The sequence below is a fragment of the Medicago truncatula genome, chromosome 3 (assembly GCF_003473485.1).
Source record: "Medicago truncatula cultivar Jemalong A17 chromosome 3, MtrunA17r5.0-ANR, whole genome shotgun sequence".
In the NCBI taxonomy this organism is placed as follows: Eukaryota; Viridiplantae; Streptophyta; class Magnoliopsida; order Fabales; family Fabaceae; genus Medicago; species Medicago truncatula.
Window position 1 is genome coordinate 15,729,791 of NC_053044.1, and position 21,212 is coordinate 15,751,002.

General features: G+C 35.7%; 1 protein-coding gene across 1 annotated transcript; it reads right to left on the bottom strand.

Annotated features, from left to right (window-relative positions):
• Positions 1-16,175: 16,175 nt before the first annotated feature.
• On the bottom strand, positions 16,176-18,187 carry LOC25488877 (receptor-like protein 9DC3). The gene is made up of 2 exons (XM_013604032.2): positions 17,068-18,187; positions 16,176-16,747 (listed from the first exon to the last, which is right to left on the bottom strand). The coding sequence occupies exons 1-2, from the start codon at positions 18,185-18,187 to the stop codon at positions 16,176-16,178; spliced, it is 1,692 nt and encodes a 563-aa protein (XP_013459486.2).
• Positions 18,188-21,212: the final 3,025 nt, after the last annotated feature.

The following is a 21,212-nucleotide window of genomic DNA, read 5'->3' on the forward strand; positions in this document are numbered from 1 at the left end:
TGAGTTATTTAAAGGTTGGAAACCGAGTTTGCGTCATATACGCGTTTGGGGATATCTGTTTGAAGTAAGAGTTTACAATCCACAAGAAAAGAAACTAGACCCTAGAACTATAAGTGGGTATTTCATTGGATATGCCGAAAATTCTAAAGGGTATAGGTTCTATTGCCCATCTCATAGCACTAGGATTGTGGAATCAAGAAATGCAAAGTTTCTTGAAAATGACTTGATTAGTGGGAGCCATCAATTTCAGGGTCAAAAATGGTAGATTATCATCAAGGGACAGAGCATGCTCCAACCACTATGCTACGAGACAAAAAAAAACTTCGTTGTTGCCTCTAAATTGGCCTATACTACTAAATATTTATGGGTCCGTCCCTGCACGCGAGACATGCACCCCTAGTCGTTATTTTAATTATTTTGGATTTATGTGGAGTCGTTTTATGATTTTAAAATAATATTTGTGGATTTTATGATGTGTTAGATTTTATTATATAGTTTATTTTAATAATAATTAGAATAAATGAGAATTAATATTATTTTGGAGGTTGGGGAATTAATTAGGAATTAAGAGAATTAAGAGGAGTTAATTGAAATAAGTGCGGAGTTAAGAGGAAGGGAGAAGTTGAGAAAACAGTTTTACGTACAATTGAGTTTTTGGAGAAACCAAGAGAAGTCAAGAGGAAGAACAAGAGGGAAGAGCCTAGGACCGATTTTTGCTGTGCATTTCTTCTGCAAAACTAAGGTAAGGGTGAGGTTTATTGCAATCATATAGATTCTGAATTCTGATTTGGATTTAAAAGGTTTTTGGGTTTATGTGGAAAAATTGGGATTTTGGGAGAATTGAGTGTGATCATAGAAGTTTTGATGTTAGGAATAGGTTCTGAGAGTGTACGGCTTTTCATTTCATAACTGTATACTAGTTTGGTGAGTGAATTGGAGGAAAATGGAATTTTTGGGTGAAAATCGCAGAATTCACGAGTCTGTACTGACGCGACTCGCCTAGCGGAGTATTTTCGCCTGACGAAATGTCGCCATCTGCTCGCCCTAGCGAGCTGTCCTGTAGAAATTCCTGAGAGCACCCAGTTTTGGTCCGCCCTGGCGAGTATAGTGTTCGCCTGGCGAGGAGCCAGTTTTCTTTAGATTTCGCCTGGCGAGCCACGCCTTCCGCCTGGCGAAATTGCCCAGTATTTTGTTGGATTGATTTCTGTTGTTGATAGTTGATTTAACTTGATGAATAAGCATGACTAATTATATGGTGTATTTTTCTGGATGTTCTAAAGTGATTATAATGAATTGATGCTGATTGGAAAGTATGTTTTTATTTAATTAAGTCATACATGAATGTTGTGATTGGAGTGGTGAGTCATTTACATATATATGCATAGGTTGGGTTGTATGTAGATATACACAAGCGGGTCAGTTGCATAAGCATAAAAGTGGGAGAGTTTCGGCTCTAGAACGCCTTGTCGTTCAAAGTGGTGGAGCACTAGTTGCTCAAAGCGGTGTTTAGTGGTGAGGACTTATGTCCTGAAAAAGAATGCTTTAACCATTCGACAACGGTGAGGGCTACGGTCCTGATTATGGTACCACATGCATTGGGTGTTGTTAGAGGAGTCTTAGTGAGGTGGTGTTGAGTGGCATGAGTCGTTGAGTTGGTTGTTAATTACCATATTTGTTGACATTGAAAATGATGATGTTTACATATTATTGATGAATTATTATGATAGGGTGTTAGATTCAATTGATGCATTCTTTATCTATATTATTGTTGTGAATCTCACCCCTTCTGCTTGGAAATGTTACCCTTTGTATGGGTAACTTGCAGGTGATCCTGAGTAGGTTGGCGGTGGCTCAAGTGTCGTGTTTAGGGCTCTGATACATTCGGGATGGGTTTACCTTATTTTATTTTCATTCCTTATGTATCATATTTTGGAACTTGATGTTGTAGCCCTATGTTTGTTTGAATTATCGGATTATGGTTTTACTTTGGTGAGGCTTTTATGCCAAGACTGTTATTGGAGAATCACACATTTATGCTGTTGTTATTGATGATGAATATTCCGCTGCAAAGTTTGATGAAACTGTTTTGGTTGATGTTTATTAAATAGTTTTTATATTCTATTTAAGAAAATTGATTTATGTACTGTGACATGCCCGTTTGGGAATTACTCTGATGCATGTTTATTTATTATTAAATTGATTTTGGGTAACGGGGTGTTACAATTGGTATCAGAGCAGGTTGGTCCGTCCAGCCAAGTAGCAGAGTCGTGTTGAGCCACCTAGGATAGAGTGTCAACTCTAATGTTGTTTTGTTGTTGTTTTGAGATGTTGTTTCTTATGTAGAATCTTAAGATGGCTGGTAGAAACGATGCTACTATTGCTGCTGCACTTGAGGCTGTAGCTCAAGCTGTTCAACAGCAACCGCAAGCTGGAGCTGGTAATGGAGAGGTGAGGATGTTGGAGACCTTTTTGAGGAATCATCCCCCAGCATTCAAGGGAAGGTATGATCCTGATGGTGCTCAGCAGTGGCTTAAGGAAGTGGAGAGGATTTTCAGGGTCATGTAGTGCTCTGAAGTGCAAAAGGTGCGGTTCGGGACGCACATGTTAGCTGAGGAGGCAGATGACTGGTGGGTAAGTTTGCTACCTGTGTTGGAACAGGATGGAGCTGCAGTGACCTGGGCGGTGTTCAAGAGAGAATTTCTGAACAGGTATTTTCCAGAAGATGTCCGAGGTAGGAAAGAGATCGAATTTCTAGAACTGAAGCAGGGTGGCATGTCTGTTGTTGAGTATGCTGTGAAGTTTGTGGAACTTGCAAAGTTCTACCCTCACTATACCGCGGAGACAGCTGAATTCTCCAAGTGTATAAAGTTTGAGAATGGCTTGAGAGCTGACATCAAGAGAGCCATAGGGTATCAGCAGATTAGAATTTTCTCTGATTTGGTAAGTCGTTGCAGGATATATGAGGAGGACTCAAAAGCTCATTATAAGGTGATGAGTGAGCGAAGAGGTAAGGGACAGCAGAGTCGTCCTAAACCGTATAGTGCCCCGGCTGACAAGGGAAAGCAGAGACTGAATGATGAAAGGAGGCCGAATAGGAGGGATGCTCCTGCTGAGATAGTTTGTTACAAGTGTGGCGAGAAGGGCCACAAGAGTAATGTTTGTACCAAGGATGAGAAGAAATGTTTCAGGTGTGGTCAGAAAGGACACACACTAGCTAATTGCAAGCGTGGTGATGTAGTTTGCTATAATTGTGATGAAGAGGGCCATATTAGTTCACAGTGCACACAACCGAAGAAGGTTAGAACTGGTAGGAAAGTGTTTGCTTTGGCTGGTACGCAGACTACTAATGAGGACCGTCTTATCAGAGGTACTTGTTTCTTTAATAGTACTCCTTTAATTGCTATTATAGACACTGGAGCTACTCATTGTTTCATTGCTTTAGAATGTGCGTATAAGTTGAATTTGATTGTATCTGATATGAAAGGAGAAATGGCTGTTGAAACTCCAGCCAAGGGTTCAGTAACTACTTCTCTTGTTTGTTTAAGGTGTCCGTTGTCTATGTTTGGTAGAGATTTTGAGGTCGACTTAGTGTGTCTACCATTGACGGGTATGGATGCTATTTTTGGAATGAATTGGTTAGAGTATAACCGAGTTCATATCAATTGCTTTAGTAAGACGGTGCATTTTGCTTCTGCTGAAGAAGAAGGTGAAGTTGAGTTCTTGTCTACGAAACAGATGAAGTAGCTAGAACGTGATGGAATTTTGATGTATTCTTTGATGGCATGTTTGTCGTTAGAGAATCAAGCTGTGATAGACAGGTTACCAGTGGTGAATGAATTTCCTGAAGTCTTTCTGGATGAGATTCCTGATGTACCACCAGAAAAGGAAGTTGAATTTTCAATTGACCTTGTTCCAGGAACGAAGCTGGTGTCGATGTCACCTTATCGTATGTCGGCGTCTGAGTTAGCAGAGTTGAAGAAACAGTTGGAAGACTTGCTTGATAAGAAGTTCGTAAGACCAAGTGTTTCACCATGGGGAGCGCCTGTGTTGTTGGTTAAGAAGAAGGATGGTAGCATGAGATTGTGCATCGACTATCGTTAGTTGAATAAAGTTACAATAAAGAACAGGTATCCACTACCGAGGATTGATGACTTGATGGACCAGTTGGTGAGTGCAAAAGTTTTTAGTAAGATCGACTTGAGGTCAGGTTACCATCAAATTAAGGTGAAGGATGAAGATATGCAGAAGACGGCCTTTAGGACACGATATGGACATTACGAATACAAAGTGATGCCTTTCGGTGTTACTAACACGCCCGGTGTGTTCATGGAGTATATGAACCGAATTTTTCATGCTTTTTTGGATAAATTCGTGGTTGTATTCATTGATGATATTTTAATTTATTCTAAGACGGAAGAAGAGCATGCGGAACATCTGAAGATTGTGTTGCAAGTGTTGAAAGAGAAAAAGTTGTATGCTAAGTTGTCGAAGTGCGAGTTCTAGTTAAGTGAAGTTAGCTTTCTTGGCCATATTATTTTTGGTAATGGTATAGCAGTTGATCCGTCAAAAGTTGATGCGGTATCACAATGGGAGGCTCCGAAGTCGGTAACTGAAATCAGAAGCTTCTTGGGTTTGGCTGGTTATTACCGCAGGTTTATTGAGGGGTTTTCGAAGTTAGCACTTCCGTTGACTCAGTTGACCTGCAAGGGTAAGTCTTTTGTGTGGGATGCTCAGTGTGAGAGTAGTTTCAATGAGTTGAAGTGAAGATTGACAACTGCTCCTATTTTGATTTTACCGAAGCCGGAAGAACCTTTTGTTGTTTATTGTGATGCTTCCAAGTTCGGATTGGGTGGTGTTTTGATGCAGGATGGCAAAGTAGTAGCTTATGCTTCTAGGCAGTTGAGGGTACATGAAAAGAATTATCCTACACATGATTTGGAGTTGGCTGCGGTGGTGTTTGTTTTGAAAATTTGGAGGCATTATTTGTACGGTTCCAGATTTGAGGTGTTCAGCGATCACAAGAGTCTAAAGTATTTATTTGACCAGAAGGAATTGAATATGAGGCAGAGGAGATGGCTTGAGTTGTTAAAAGATTATGATTTTGGTTTGAATTACCATCCTAGTAAAGGCAATGTGGCTGCGGATGCGTTGATCAGGAAGACCTTACATATGTCTGCGTTGATGGTGAGAGAATTTGATTTGCTAGAACAGTTTAGAGACTTGAGCCTTGTTTGTGAATTGTCACCTCAGAGTATACAGTTGGGGATGTTGAGAATTAATAGTGATTTCCTGAATAATATCCGTGAAGCACAACAAGTGGATGTGAAGTTTGTTGATTTGATGGTTGCTGGTAATGGCACCGAGGATAGTGACTTCAAGGTTGATGATCAGGGTGTGTTGAGGTTCAGAGATAGAATTTGTATTCCTGACAATGACGAATTGAAAAAGTTGATTTTAGAAGAAAGTCACAAGAGTAGCTTGAGTATTCATCCGCGAGCTACGAAAATGTATCATGATTTAAAGAAGCTGTTTTGGTGGTCTGGGTTGAAACGTGACGTCGCTCGTTTTGTATATGCGTGTTTGACTTGTCAGAAGTCTAAGGTTGAACATCAGAAGCCTGCAGGGTTGTTGACACCGTTGGATGTACCGGAGTGGAAATGGGATAGCATTTCTATGGATTTTGTGACGAGTTTACCAAACACTCCGAGAGGGCATGATTCTATATGGGTTGTGGTCGATAGGTTGACAAAGTCGGCACACTTCATTCCTATTAACATCAGTTATCCGGTAGCTCAGTTGGCTGAGATATATATTCAGAATATTGTGAAGCTACATGGAGTTCCTTCGAGTATTGTGTCGGATAGGGATCCGAGGTTCACTTCTAGATTCTGGAAGAGTTTACAGGACGCTTTGGGTTCGAAGTTGAGGTTGAGTTCGGCTTATCATCCTTAGACAGATGGTCAGTCGGAGAGGACGATCCAATCATTGGAGGATTATTGAGAGTGTGTGTGCTTGAGCAAGGTGGAGCTTGGGATAGTCACCTACCTTTGATAGAGTTCACATACAACAACAGTTACCATTCGAGTATAGGTATGGCACCGTTCGAAGCTTTGTATGGTCGGAGGTGCAGGACTCCTTTATGCTGGTTTGAGTCAGGAGAGAGGGTGGTGTTGGGATCAGATTTGGTTCATGAGACTACAGAGAAAGTCAAGATGATCAGAGAAAAGATGAAAGCATCGCAGAGTCGACAGAAGAGTTACCATGACAAGCGGAGAAAGGCCCTTGAGTTTCAGGAGGGCGATCATGTATTTCTGAGGGTTACTCCTATGATGGGTGTAGGACGTGCATTGAAGTCGAAGAAGTTGACTCCAAAGTTCATTGGTCTGTATCAGATATCTAAAAGGGTTGGAACAGTGGCATATAGAGTGGGTTTGCCACCTCATCTTTCGAATTTGCATGACGTGTTTCATGTGTCGCAGCTTCGGAAGTATGTAGCGGATCCTTCGCATGTTATTCCGAGAGATGATGTGCAAGTTAGAGACAACCTTACGGTAGAGACCACGCCGGTGAGGATTGACGATCGGAAAGTGAAGGCTTTGAGGGGCAAGGAAATACCCCTTGTGAGAGTTGTTTGGAAAGGTGTAACGGGTGAAAGTTTGACTTGGGAGCTGGAGAGTAAGATGCGGGATTCTTATCCAGAGTTGTTCGCTTGAGGTAAGATTTCGAGGACGAAATTCTGTAATTTGGGGAGAGTTGTAACACCCTAGTCGTTATTTTAATTATTTTGGATTTATGTGGAGTCGTTTTATGATTTTAAAATAATATTTGTGGATTTTATGATGTGTTAGATTTTATTATATAGTTTATTTTAATAATAATTAGAATAAGTGAGAATTAATATTATTTTGGAGGTTGGGGAATTAATTAGGAATTAAGAGAATTAAGAGGAGTTAATTGAAATAAGTGGGGAGTTAAGAGGAAGGGAGAAGTTGAGAAAACAGTTTTACGTACAATTGAGTTTTTGGAGAAACCAAGAGAAGTCAAGAGGAAGAACAAGAGGGAAGAGCCTAGGACCGATTTTTGCTATGCATTTCTTCTGCAAAACTAAGGTAAGGGTGAGGTTTATTGCAATCATATAGATTCTGAATTCTGATTTGGATTTAACAGGTTTTTGGGTAGGAATTGGGAATTTGGGTTTATGTGGAAAATTTGGGATTTTGGGAGAATTGAGTGTGATCATAGAAGTTTTGATGTTATGAATAGGTTCTGAGAGTGTACGACTTTTCATTTCATAACTGTATACGAATTTGGGGAGTGAATTGGAGGAAAATGGGATTTTTGGGTGAAAATCGCAGAATTCACGAGTCTGTACTGACGCGACTCGCCTGGCGGAGTATTTTCGCCTGACGAAATGTCGCCATCTGCTCGCCCTGGCGAGCTGTCCTGTAGAAATTCCCGAGAGCACCCAGTTTTGGTCCGCCCTGGCGAGTATAGTGTTCGCCTGGCGAGGAGCCAGTTTTCTTTAGATTTCGCCTGGCGAGCCACGCCTTCCGCCTGGCGAAATTGCCCAGTATTTTGTTGGATTGATTTCTGTTGTTGATAGTTGATTTAACTTGATGAATAAGCATGACTAATTATATGGTGTACTTTTCTGGATGTTCTAAAGTGATTATAATGATTTGATGCTGATTGGAAAGTATGTTTTTATTTAATTAAGTCATACATGAATGTTGTGATTGGAGTGGTGAGTCATTTACATATATATGCATAGGTTGGGTTGTATGTAGATATACACAAGCGGGTCAGTTGCATAAGCATAAAAGTGGGAGAGCTTCGGCTCTAGAACGCCTTGTCGTTCAAAGTGGTGGAACACTAGTTGCTCAAAGCGGTGTTTAGTGGTGAGGACTTATGTCCTGAAAAAGAATGCTTTAACCATTCGACAACGGTGAGGGCTACGGTCCTGATTATGGTACCACATGCATTGGGTGTTGTTAGAGGAGTCTTAGTGAGGTGGTGTTGAGTGGCATGAGTCGTTGAGTAGGTTGTTAATTACCATAATTGTTGACATTGAAAATGATGATGTTTATATATTATTGATGAATTATTATGATAGGGTGTTAGATTCAATTGATGCATTCTTTATCTATATTATTGTTGTGAATCTCACCCCTTCTGTTTGGAAATGTTGCCCTTCGTATGGGTAACTTGCAGGTGATCCTGAGTAGGTTGGCGGTGGCCCAAGTGTCGTGTTTAGGGCTCTGATACATTCGGGATGGGTTTACCTTATTTTATTTTCATTCCTTATGTGTCATATTTTGGAACTTGATGTTGTAGCCCTATGTTTGTTTGAATTATCGGATTATGGTTTTACTTTGGTGAGGCTTTTATTCCAAGACTGTTATTGGAGAATCACACATTTATGCTGTTGTTATTGATGATGAATATTCCGCTGCAAAGTTTGATGAAACTGTTTTGGTTGATGTTTATTAAATAGTTTTTATATTCTATTTAAGAAAATTGATTTATGTAGTGTGACATGCCCGTTTGGGAATTACTCTGATGCATGTTTATTTATTATTAAATTGATTTTGGGTAACCGGGTGTTACACACAATGGCATGTTGCGCAGTGGCAAAACTGATTTCATAACTTCCATGAGGTGTCTCGATACACCTATGAAGTTGTCTGGTTAGGGACGAAATAAAATTACAACAACTCAAATCAAAACACTATAAAATGGCCCCAAAATTATGAGCAACTTGTCTAAAAATCCACAAAATTGTCTTCAAATACTTATCAAATGACTCAAAAACATACCTAAAATCATTATTGATGACGTGTCAATTTCGTTTAATCCTTCGCTCTCATGACGGTTAGGACCTCGACGACACCATAACCACAAACTATACCGGTTTGCGTATGTAATTGTAGATAATGAGAGGAAGAGTGCGAGTGGTTTCAATTAATATGCAACAATTACGGATTGAACGAAATGAAGAGTGAGAGTTTGCAAATGTAATTGCATATCTTAGAGGAAGCATGAGTGTATACAGAGCAAATCTTAGATGGTCACATGACCAAGAAATTGAGTTGGTCACGACCAATCAAAACTTGACATCCGATACACATAAAGTAAATAAATATAATAGGGAGAGAGAGAGAGAGAAAAAAAATTCAATAAAAGGTTAAAGACAAAAAAAACTCAAAAGTTATTTTCCAACCAAAATTTTTCCAACTGCATCTCATCCCGCAATTTTTATGTTTCACCATCTTCTCACCAATGTTAAGCATAATCAATTTCTAGATTGTTTTCATGGGTAAGTTCTTCTTCTTAATTTATTTTTTATCAAAGTGTGTTTCTATGGAGTGTAAAAAACTTGTTGTAGCTAGTTTGTGTGGATTGTGCTATATGTAGTTTTCCTTATTTCTGTTGCAATATTTTTTTTAGGCTTAAATGTGAAAATAGTCCTTGCAAATATCTGACATTTTGGTTTTAGTCCATGTAAAAGTATTTTTTTGATTTTAGTCCCTGCAAATATAAAAAAATTTGGTTTTGGTCCTTGGTATTTTGTTTTAGTCCTTGTAAAATTGATTCATATTGGATTTGATCTTTGTAATATGTAGAGTATTTGATTTTAGTCCCTCAAAATGAGAACTAAAATGAATATTATAGGGACCAATTTCAATATGAAATGATTTTACAAGGATTAAAACAAAATACAAAGGACCAAAACCAAATATTCTATATTTGCAGGGACTAAAACTCAAAAAATATTTTTACAGTGACTGAAACCAAAATGTCAGATATTTGCAGGGACCATTTCCATATTTAAGATTTTTTTTATGGTTTTTAGCCGTTGTAACTTCCTTATTTGGCTTAATTTTTATTTGATCCATTGATGATTATTTATGTCCTTGTAGAAATTTGGACAAAAATGGAGTAATAGTTGAATAAAAAAATTCTTATGAACATGAAAATTTGGAGATAGGCTTAAAGAATAAGGAAAGACGTTGAATTAAAATGAAAATAGTTACTTGTCGAGTTGAAATAATGAGAAACACTCATTGTATTCTTTTTTAAATGAAAATTAAGAAGAAGAACTTACCCATGAAAACAACCTAGAAATTGATTATGCTTAACATTGGTGAGAAGATGGTGAAACATAAAAAGGAGGCATTTGGTGCAGAAGTAGATGCAAATGTGGTGGAAGCTTTTCTGTAATATATTCAACATATATTATGAAGCTATTGAATTGAATATGATGATATTCTAGAGATCCAGGGATATAGAAATTGTGAATTTGCAAAGCTCATGTTGTTTTCTCCTATATATACAAAAAATACAATGTTATTAATATTTTTCTGTCCCTGTTATTTTTTATTTTTGAGTTTAATTTCACTTATTGATTTTGTGTAATTTTTCTCTAGTAGATCTATGAGTGTCAAACCAAAACTCAATTCATGGAGTATCATCACAATTGTGAAAGAGTGGGAATCGTCAATGATGTCTTATATTTCTTCTTCTTCTCCGATGTTCTATGTTTTTATCATTTTTATGATAATTCTCAACGACTGTGATTTCTCTGATTAAATTTGGGTAAAAATGTGGGCATAAATGATGAGATAATTATGTCTTGGTCCAAAAGGTAATAATCCTGAAATTTTTATATTTTAACTGTGGTATTTACTACTATAGTCGATTTTGAATTGATTGCTTTTATTTTGATCAATAATGTGTATTTCTTATTTGAATTTGCAAGTTTTTCCATCTGTTGACATGCAAAGATAGAAGATAGAAGAAACATATTAAATAAATGGATTCTTATTCACTTATTGCAAGTTTTTGGATTGATGACTAAATACAATTTTAAGGATGGTGTCTTCGAACTTCCACCCGTTTTCCTTTTCAGTTCTATTGGGCATTAGCTTGTGGTATATTCTGTGAATGTTTCTATAACTTTTGTGTGGTGTTTTTTTTTATTTGCAATTGGAACCATTGCATATATCAGTAGTTTGCATTAGTAATAACATGAATTACTTTATCTCTTGATTTTTACAGAAACGACTACTAGAAACAAAGGAGGCAATTGAGCGCCAGCGCAAGTTATTCAAGAAAAAACAATCTGGTACCACTCAGTTTCCTTTTTTCTGTTAACACTTGTCTTGTTGAACTTGGGGAAGAGGGGTTAAGTGGACTGAATGAGTGACTGTCCTTTTCCTTCATTCATAGTTTGTACCAATTGTCATTATAACTAACATATACCTTGGATCATAATAAACCAGAACACTATGTAATTTGTTTGCATCGACTTTTAATAGCCTTCGTTATTTACTTATTTATATGATATTATTATAAATCATGAATACGCTCCTTAAGATGGCTAATCGATACAATAAATATCTCGTATCACATTATTCTGCTCACTTTCTAATGGTTTGAATTTGTTTTTCTTGGCTCTTTTCCATGCCTGAAGATAAGGGTGATGGAATAGATGCATAGGCTTGATTGCTGGAAGATATTCTCATTCACGAGGAAATCTATAAGTCTCGACTAGCCAGCATTAAATGGGTAAGTTGCTACTTCTCCGATTATTCTATTTCCTCTTTATACTTCTAACGACTGAACAATTTTCAGGAAGAAGAAATTGTTTTGCGAGAGAGGGACCGCTACGAACTAGAGAAGGGAAGACTAATTCGTGAAATGAAACGCATTCGGGATGAAGATGGTTCACGGTTTAACAATTTTTAGATTCTAAACCATCGTTACGCCCTTCCAAACCTTCTTGGAAAGGGAGGATTCAGCGAGGTGTATAAGGTCTAAACTTTACTGTACAATATTAATCATTTTATTGTATTTATATTAATTTAGCGAATATTATTATACAAGGTTGAATTACTAAAACCAGAATCCTAGAGAGTTCCTTTGCCTTTTATTGGCAAATGTAAATAAATACCTTTTTGCAGCGATTTGAAGTAAAAAATTTCCAGCAGGCTTTTGACTTGGTGGAGCATAGATATGTTGCATGCAAGCTTCATGGTTTAAATGCTCAATGGAGTGAAGAGAAGAAGCAAAGTTACATAAGGCATGCAATTCGGGAGTATAATATTCACAAGACCTTGATCCATCGTCATATTGTTCGTTTATGGGACATCTTTGAGATTGATCCAAATACATTCTGCACTGTTCTAGAGTACTGCAGCGGTATATACACCTCATCTGTTTTATGAAGATAATTATTTTGTTGACTTTTGTGATACAGTATGGGTCTGTTTGGATTGAGTTATTTGAACTTGCACTTGTGAGACTGTTTGAGAGAGCTTATGAAAACAACGTATGACATTTTAATAGGCTGTTTTCAGCTTATTTCCATAAGCTCTCCAGAATAACTTATGAAAACAACTTATAGCTTATATGAAAACTTTTTGATTTGATTTTATTATAGAAATAACTTTTACATTAGCACTTAAATGATAAACACATCTATAAGTGCTTGATGAAGTTGTTTATCCAAACAGGCTTATAAATATTGTATATTTGATTTCTTGTTTTGTCTACTGCTCCTTCATTTGATCCTCCTCTGTTCTACCAGGGAAAGATCTTGATGCTGTTCTTAAAGCAACGCCTATATTGCCTGAGAAGGAGGCTCGAGTAATTTTAGTTCAGATTTTCCAAGGCCTTATTTACATGAATAAAAGAGCACTGAAGATTATCCATTATGATTTAAAGCCTGGAAATGTTTTGTTTGATGAGCTTGGTATTGCCAAAGTGACTGATTTTGGTCTTAGCAAGATAGTGGAGAATGATGTGGGATCCCAGGGTATGGAACTTACATCGCAGGGGGCTGGAACGTATTGGTAAGTGATGAAGATCATTGTTGTAGGATTTCAAATTTTGAAGTGTTCCAAACTTGTTGGTTTTAAACTTCTTTCAACATTTGCTTTAATAAACCTCTTTTTGCCTTTCTTTCATTTTTGATTTGCAGGTATTTGCCTCCTGAATGCTTTGAGCTCAGCAAGACGCCTCTTATATCATCCAAGGTCATTACTTTTTTTTAAGTCGTGAATGCATGGATCATTTTTTTGTGTTATGAATCTCAATTTGTCAGTCATTTTGGTCAATGGATATTTCGTTTTAACATAAGTTTCGTGATGTCGGTATTGTGCAAACAACAAGTGTTGGATAATTATCTTACATGATATTCACATTACATTTCTGACTTGTGGAAAACAGGTTGATGTCTGGTCTGCTATGGTATTTTGTTTTATCAAATGCTCTTCGGCAGACGTCCTTTCGGACATGACCAAACACAAGAGAGAATACTTCGTGAAGACACAATTATTAAGGCACGCAAGGTTGAATTTCCCGCAAGACCTACTGTTTCTAATGAGGCAAAGGTAGGTTGAGACCTTTTATGATAAGTACTGCCCATAGCTAATTGTTCTTTGTCCATCTTTCATTTATTTATATTATTCTATTATTCAGTGTACACAATCTTTGCCTGTTTTAGGTTATCTTATTGCATGAAAATTCGACTTTATTCTATGTGCAGTCGCAATTAGCCTCGACAATTTATCTGAATGTGCAAATTCTCTCCTCGGTATCACAATGCCATTAAAATGTTAATGGTTTGATAGTTGAAAGTAATTTGCAGCAATGAGAAAGTATTGGTATTGCAAGATATTTTCATTTAAAAATTTATCCTTCTAATTATCATCAAGCATTCAGCAGAACCATAATAATATTTCTTAGGCATTGTATTATTCTCTAAGTAACAAACTATAAAGTAGTCATAATCTCAACTGTTAAAGAAGGAAACGAACTATGAAGTAGTTAAAGTTTCACTGTTGATTTCCAATCAATAATTATAATTCCGCACTGTTTTCTCTGAATACTCCTCACAGTTTAGAGGAACCAAATCCAAAATACCTGTACTTACTGCCTACAAATAGCACTGAAACCTGACAATTATCTCTACTGCATGTACAAATTTGTCAGGAGTTTATACGGCGGTGTCTAACATATAACCAGGCTGAGAGACCAGATGTATTGACCATTGCTCAAGATCCATATCTCACATACTTGAAGAAGTAGTGATGTTCATTGACATGGCTTTGTTACCCTCTCCCCTCCAAAAAAGCATATGGGGATCTCATCTTCCAACTTCAGTCACTAAATATCTGTCAGAATTTGTATAGGCTGTTAAGGTTTTCTTATCTCAAATGAGTGAGGGAAAGGGTTTTTCCCATTCTGAAAGGAATTTTTGTTTTGTTCATGCATTGTTCATTTGGTTCAAAATACCGGAGTAGCAAAAAGCTAGTTGACTTGACCTTGAAAGAGTCATGATGTATAGGTAGGTAAGAAGTTTTTTTGTTTTGTTTTGATTTTTTTATTATTCTTCTTGCCACCAAATTATTGGATTATAATGCATATTGATCGGCTACATTTTCTTTTCATTTGTGGAGAGTTGTTTAAAGACATTTTATCGTAGAGTTTGCTTATCTTACAATTGTGTAATATAGATGGTTTAGCCTAGTATGTGGTGGTTGGTGCAAAAGTAGTTTTCAACCATCATATGTGATGTATTTCAATCAAACGGCAATGATACAGCAACGATAAACAACTTGTTATTTGCAATTTCGCCCTGATTCTTCTTAGTTCCATGCTTGTTCAACTTTGACAATCCAACTTTTGAAGGGTTTCATAATTCCCTTAAGTTTAAGGTCTGTAGTGCCTCAATCATCAATCAATAATGGTGGCAATTGGGGCTCCCCAACATCAATTCTCAAAGACAAATTCGCACGCGCACAAAAAGTAGAAGGAAGGCATTTGGCACACCACCATTGTGTCGACCACAATCCGTGTTTGGACACAAGGATTTGAACGTTAGGAGCTCTATTCTTTTCCTCCTTCTATAGGTCTTCATCACCTAAAAAGCATGTTTCTTGAGCTCTCAGAGTCCTAGGACTTGGTTATCGACAATGACACAACCACATTATTTCAATTGCTTGAGCTTGCCTCAGAATGTCTCTTAAAATCTCTCTACATTTTGTTTATTTCCTGTGCAAGTATTCCTTCATTGCCATGGTCCATCGGCCTTTTACTCTTCAAGTAATCCTTCTTTTTACTGCATGTGCACTTGCAATTTGATCTCCTAAACTTAATGTTGGAATTATCAAACTCCCCACCAACCAATCTGTTCATTGTCATATTCATAAATATGTGATATTCTTTATCGATCATATGCAACCGTCCTTCTTAAAAAGGTTTGACATATTATGACTCAATTTATGAGAGGTACACAAGTATCTGCAACAAGCTGGTAAACAAGAATAAATATACACATAAGTATATTTATAGCGAGTACAATTCTACACAACTGCAGCATACTTTAGACATAACAAATTAAGACAAGGAATAAATTTCACCATTAAAAAAACGGTCCAAATTAAGACAAAAATGTATTTTGATTTTTTCTTATATTTAAGACAAGGTGTTCGGGATTCCAATGAGGAGGAGTTTTTAGCAATTGTGTCCACGCATCATTTAAGAAAATCTGGTTAAAAGATGATGAGATTATAGCAGAATCGGACACCAAAAATAGACTTGTGTGGATTCAGAACAAATAAGATTGTCCGTGGAATCTCCACTTTTATTCTACTAAGGTAAGTAACCTAAAGATGGTGCTAAAAAAGATGTCATTTGTACATACACACAGAAAAGGAAACTAAATAGCAGATTCGTTAGCCAAAGCAGAAGCATGCATGGAGGGGAGGCTGATCTTTGCTGTATAAATGTGGTTCTGTCTTTTTGGTTTATGGGGTATTGATATTTTGCAGGGACATTTTGAATGCTAATACTTTTTTTTTTCAATGGCTGCTAGGTCTGATTCTTTGATAGCTTGGTTCAAACTCTTGGTTTTGTGGCTGCTGTTTTGAGCATGACATTGCTGAATTGCTTTCTCTATAGCAGAGTTGCTATTTTATGGTTGCGTCTTGGTGCTTGGTTTCATGTCAAATGGTGCTCTACCGTGAAGTCTGATGGGTGTGTTATTTTTTGTGCAAATAATGTATGTTATGTAGTTTTTGGGGGTGGTCTTTGATTTTGCAGTATGCCACATACACTAGATCATTTATTCAACAACAAAGTCTTGATAGTAACAAAAAAGCAATTGATCACTATAAATTTCTTATTTTATCAACAACTTCCAATATATAGCACAATATCCTTGTAAGATCCATAGAAAGACCTTTCATTACGACCACCACAGAATCATTATAGTAATTATAGTAGCTGGCTTTACCCATGTATTGCAAACCAATTTGGCTGTCATTCACGTTCATCATTCCTTGAAAGTTCTTGATGCATGATGTTGGCAAGGTGCCACTAAAATTGTTGTTAGAGACATCAAAAATTCTCAACTTAGGAAATGAATGCTTGATGCTAGAACAGGTGATTGCTCCGTGAAGATGATTTGATCGTAAACTTAGCACTTGTAACTCTTGTAGAGTTTCTAGCCAATTGGGAAATGTATCCTCTATGCTGTTGTCACCAAGGTCTAATACTTCAAGATTTGAACAGTGAGCCAATGACTGTGGTAGTGGTCCTTTCAATTGGTTTCCATTCAACTTTATAGTCTCAAATGCATTTCCTTTTGAAAAGGTTCTAGGAATGATTCCATAGAGGTTGTTCATTTGCATATCCAAAATAGAGAGAAGAGGAAATGTCCCCAGGCATTGTGGAATCATACCTGTCAAATTGTTGTGAGCCAAATTGAGCATATAAAGGGAACTTGCATTGCAGAAGATAAATCTAAGTTAACAAGGTTGGGTAAGATGGAGTTAGCACTGCTATCAATGTTGATAGAAATAAAACTATTGTGTGAAAGATCGAGGGAATTTAGTTTTTTTAATTTTGAAAATTGGTGAAAATCCACAACACCACTCAAGTTTGTGGATGACAAATATAAGTCGGTAAGATTTTGGAGTTCAAATATTGAATTTGGAAAATGACCTTGTAGGTTGTTATTTGAGAGATCCAAAGATTGCAAAGAATAAGTTGAAAACTCACCAATGAACCCTGTGAGGTGGTTGTCGCTGAGGGATAACTCTAACAACGAAGGCAAAGAATAACACCAATGTGGAATTGTTCCATTTAACATGTTATAACTTAAATCCACATAGCTCAATTTTGAACGTTTTGTGATTTCAATTGCAATCGGCCCAACTAGTTTGTTAGATGATAAACATAAAAAAGAAAGCTGAGGTAGATTAAAAAGTGATGATGGAACTTGGCCTGCTAGGTTGTTAGAGAAAAGGTATAAATATTCCAATTTGATTAAATTTCCACAAACATCTGGGATGCTCCAGCTTAAGTTATTTTGTGAAAGGTCCAAATGTGTTAGTTGAGTGAGGTTCCACAAAGATAGAGGAACCATCCCATCTAAATTGCAATCTGAAAGGACTAAATGAGTAAGAGACTTCAATTGACCTATGGAATAAGGAATTTCACCTGAGAAAGCAGAGTAATGGAGGTACAAGTACCTTAGAGGAGTACTCCAGTTGGATTTTGGAAGTTGACCACTAAGACCATCATTACCTACCAAATCTAGTTTTTGAAGATTTGGCAAAGAGAGTATGTCACTTGACAAATTTCCTTGCAACCCGGTGTTTGCTAGACTAAGAGAAACCAAAGAGGATGACAAATTCTTTAGCATTGACAAAGAGCTCTCTCTGATGGAAGACATGTTCACTCCATTCAGATAAAGATCCCTTAAATTAGTAGCATTATGAATGAGTTTATTCCATGTAAATGGATTAATTTCCAAGAACCAGTTAATGCTAAGATCAAGTGATACTAATTTTGACAAATGAGAGATTGTGGAAGGAATATTACCACTAAGGTAACAATTGGATATATTTAGATGCATGAGTTTCACTAAATCGCCAATACCAAGAGGCATTGAAGACCCAAAAATATCATTAAAAGCTAGGTTGAGTTGTTGAAGGTGTCTAAGCTGGAAGATAGTGCTATTAGGATGTAATTCACCATTCAAATTGTTGCAACTAAGGTCTAGTTCAATCACGTGACCTGATATGGTGTCGCACGTGACACCATCCCACTCGCAACAATCTGTACTCTTTTTCCAAGATTCTGTCTTGAAAGAAAAAGAGAAACACCCAAAGTACATACTAGGCTCCCAGCTATACTCCGGATTATTTGGTTTCGAAGAAGTGTTGACAGAAAAAGAGTTTTTGAATTGTAACAAGGCAGAGGTGTCATGTTGGTTGCACAATGAGAAAGTATAGGAAGTAAAATGAGTAAGCAACAATAAGAAAAAGTGAAAGGTAAAATAAGGCAATAGAATAAAAAAGGATCCCATTTAGAGAAACTTACACTTAATACTCTCTTCTCAGTATTCTTTCCTTTTTCCTTTATGAATTTGGATGTACCAATTGATTTCCCTCTATTTAGTTATTTATATTGAAAACATAACCCCCAAACTATAGCATTGATATAAGATGGACTTGTTTAGTAGTAAGTGCCGGTGCTTATCTTCAACCGAATGAGGCACTCCAGTTAGAAGATTGATTTTTTGTGGTTTAGTAATGGAGTATTTTGAGTCCATTATACTAATTGACGATAACATTAATTCATTAGTATCCATACAAACATTTGGTGTATAATTAAGTGGTGCATAATTAGGATAGGTAGGGTCAACCAATCATTGATTCATCTAAGTGGTAAAGGACATTAACCTCGTGGTTAGAGATTCGATTTTTGTCTCATATGTATCGAAATTTTTTGGCCCGCCTTATATACCTTACAGGTTCTCCGACAAAGATTAGTCACTATTAAACAGTAGTTAAAACTTCATATCAGTATCATCGTAACCCAAACAAAAAAGATGAATAGGGATCGAAGAAAATGAAAACACGCATTTGCTAACATATTTTTTTTTTTGAACAATCATTTGTTAACATATTGAAACCTTAACATGTTAATATACCAAAAATAAAAATGATGTATTGAAAGTTATGTCAATTTATTATTTTAAAAGTTGAAAATTAATTTTTTCCTATCAATATTTAATATTTGTAGAAACCTCAACGTGCATATTTAGGGTTACATGTTTGGATAACCTTTGAGTTAAGCATCATCTTTTACAAGAGATGACCGAGAATTTTAAATCATATGTAGCACTATTTACGACATTAATCTCTTATTTTCTTAAAGTTAACCCGAACGCAAAATTTTATTCTAGATTTAACCTAACTTTTTTGTTTAATTTTACTATATTAACCCTATTTAATTAACCTTATTTAATTTAAACTTTTAGCTTCAACATTACTTTTGAATATAAGTTTGAATGAGTAAACTTATCATATACTATTTCAATTTCAGAAATTTATTTTATTCTAGAAACGGTAATCATATAAAAATATCATTTTATTTTTGTAAATGTCTTGAAAGACATATTAGGATGATTTTAATATTAACAGTGCATCTCTATTAAGTTCTTTTGTGTTCTAATAAATCCGTGCGACTGATCAAAAGTTTATTTTAATTTCATTATAATGCTCCAAGCTATCTTGCAAATTAAGGACTCTTTTATTTTTTTTAAAGGTTTTTTTAATTCAAATCATACTAACGTTAAGTAATATTAAAATACTATATAAGTTATAAAATGTGGATGAGGTTCATACTCCCGAATTTCTTAAGCAGGTGATGTTCATACTCTTAAATTTCTCAACATGGTTATTACTTTGGGATTTCTCAATCACAAGTTGGGAGTAAAAGTTAGAGTGTCACGAACATAGATAAAAAATTATTTCGTCGAATGTGGTTTATAAAGAAGTTTTCCATAATGTGTGTACTATTTCGTTGTGTAATATCATTTTTTTGACATATGGTCATTTTGAAAATATTTGCAAAGTCACGAACCTTTTATGCTATTTTAATATTATATTATGTTATATTCGCAGAGTAGACAATTCACTATAAAATGAACTATGTCATTGCATTGTTATATTATTTCATATTTCTTTGTCCATTATTACTACGCACGGGTCAATGGTCTAGTTATAATTAATTTAGACAAAAATTGACGGATTAAATCATGAAAGTAATAACATAGCGATAATTTTTTTTGTCAAGTAGTTTATTGGCTAGAAATTCAACTTTCTAATTAACATCAACAAATGCCGTGTCCGATGTTTGAACTCCGACCCCTGTATATAATATGCAATGTCCCTACCAGCTGAGTTAAATTTTTGAAAATTAGACATTTTACAATTTGGAGTAAATATTGAACCGAGTCTTCGAGAAAAAAATATTAGAGCTATTTTGCCCTTAAAATATGAAACATATTAATTTGGTCTTTAATAATATTAATTGTCAAAGTCCTTAAAAAAAATATTAATTGTCAATCAAATTAGTCTCTAATAAGATTAAAGTACACATACAATTTATTTTCTTAAAACAATGACTTGATTTAAATTTTAGACTTTTAAGGAATAAATAGTATTCTGTTAAAAAAAATAAAAGAATAAATTAGTAGATTTTTCACTTTTTAGTAAAAAAAATATGAGTTTTATTGCATAAACAATACGAGTTAAAATCACAACAAAAAAGGCACAATAAAAGTTTAAAAAAAAATCAAAAAGTGTTTTGCTTACTAAAAAAACTCAAATACACAAATAATAATGAGACAAACTCAGACAAGTATCATACGCGTACCATATATATTTGCAGTTGATAATATCAAACATATCACATTCTTCTTATTTTTAAAAATAAAAAATATAAGCAATTCTTCTTATTTTGAATGAAGAGTTACCTTTAATTTAAAAGAAATTAAGAAAATAATTTGAGCCAATGAAAGGTATTTTGCCTAGAAAACCAAGTAAACGTGAATTGAGTCTTGGCGTGCTCTTGTTTTGTAGTAGCTAAGGGATGCCTTCTTCAACCGTATGGAGCACTCCAGTGGAAATAACATTATTCATTAGCATAATTGATAAAAAACATTAACTCATTAGCATCCATAGAAATATTTGGTGTATATTACAAGACTTGACTTTAGCCAAATGAGTCAAGTCCATGAAGAAAAATGACATTGGAACATATATATGTGACATCAAATAAGAGACGTCTGTCTCCGTGAACTTAACTCACTTGGAAATGACAATGCATAATATATGAGACGTCTACAAAAA

Coding starts and splice junctions, on each gene's coding strand:
- LOC25488877 (XM_013604032.2), bottom strand. CDS start 18,187: ATGTACTTTGGGTGTTTCTCTTTTTCTTTCAAGACAGAATCTTGGAAA. Junction 16,748..17,067: donor CCACCTCACAGGGTTCATTG/GTGAGTTTTCAA, acceptor ACAATTTGACAG/GTATGATTCCACAATGCCTG.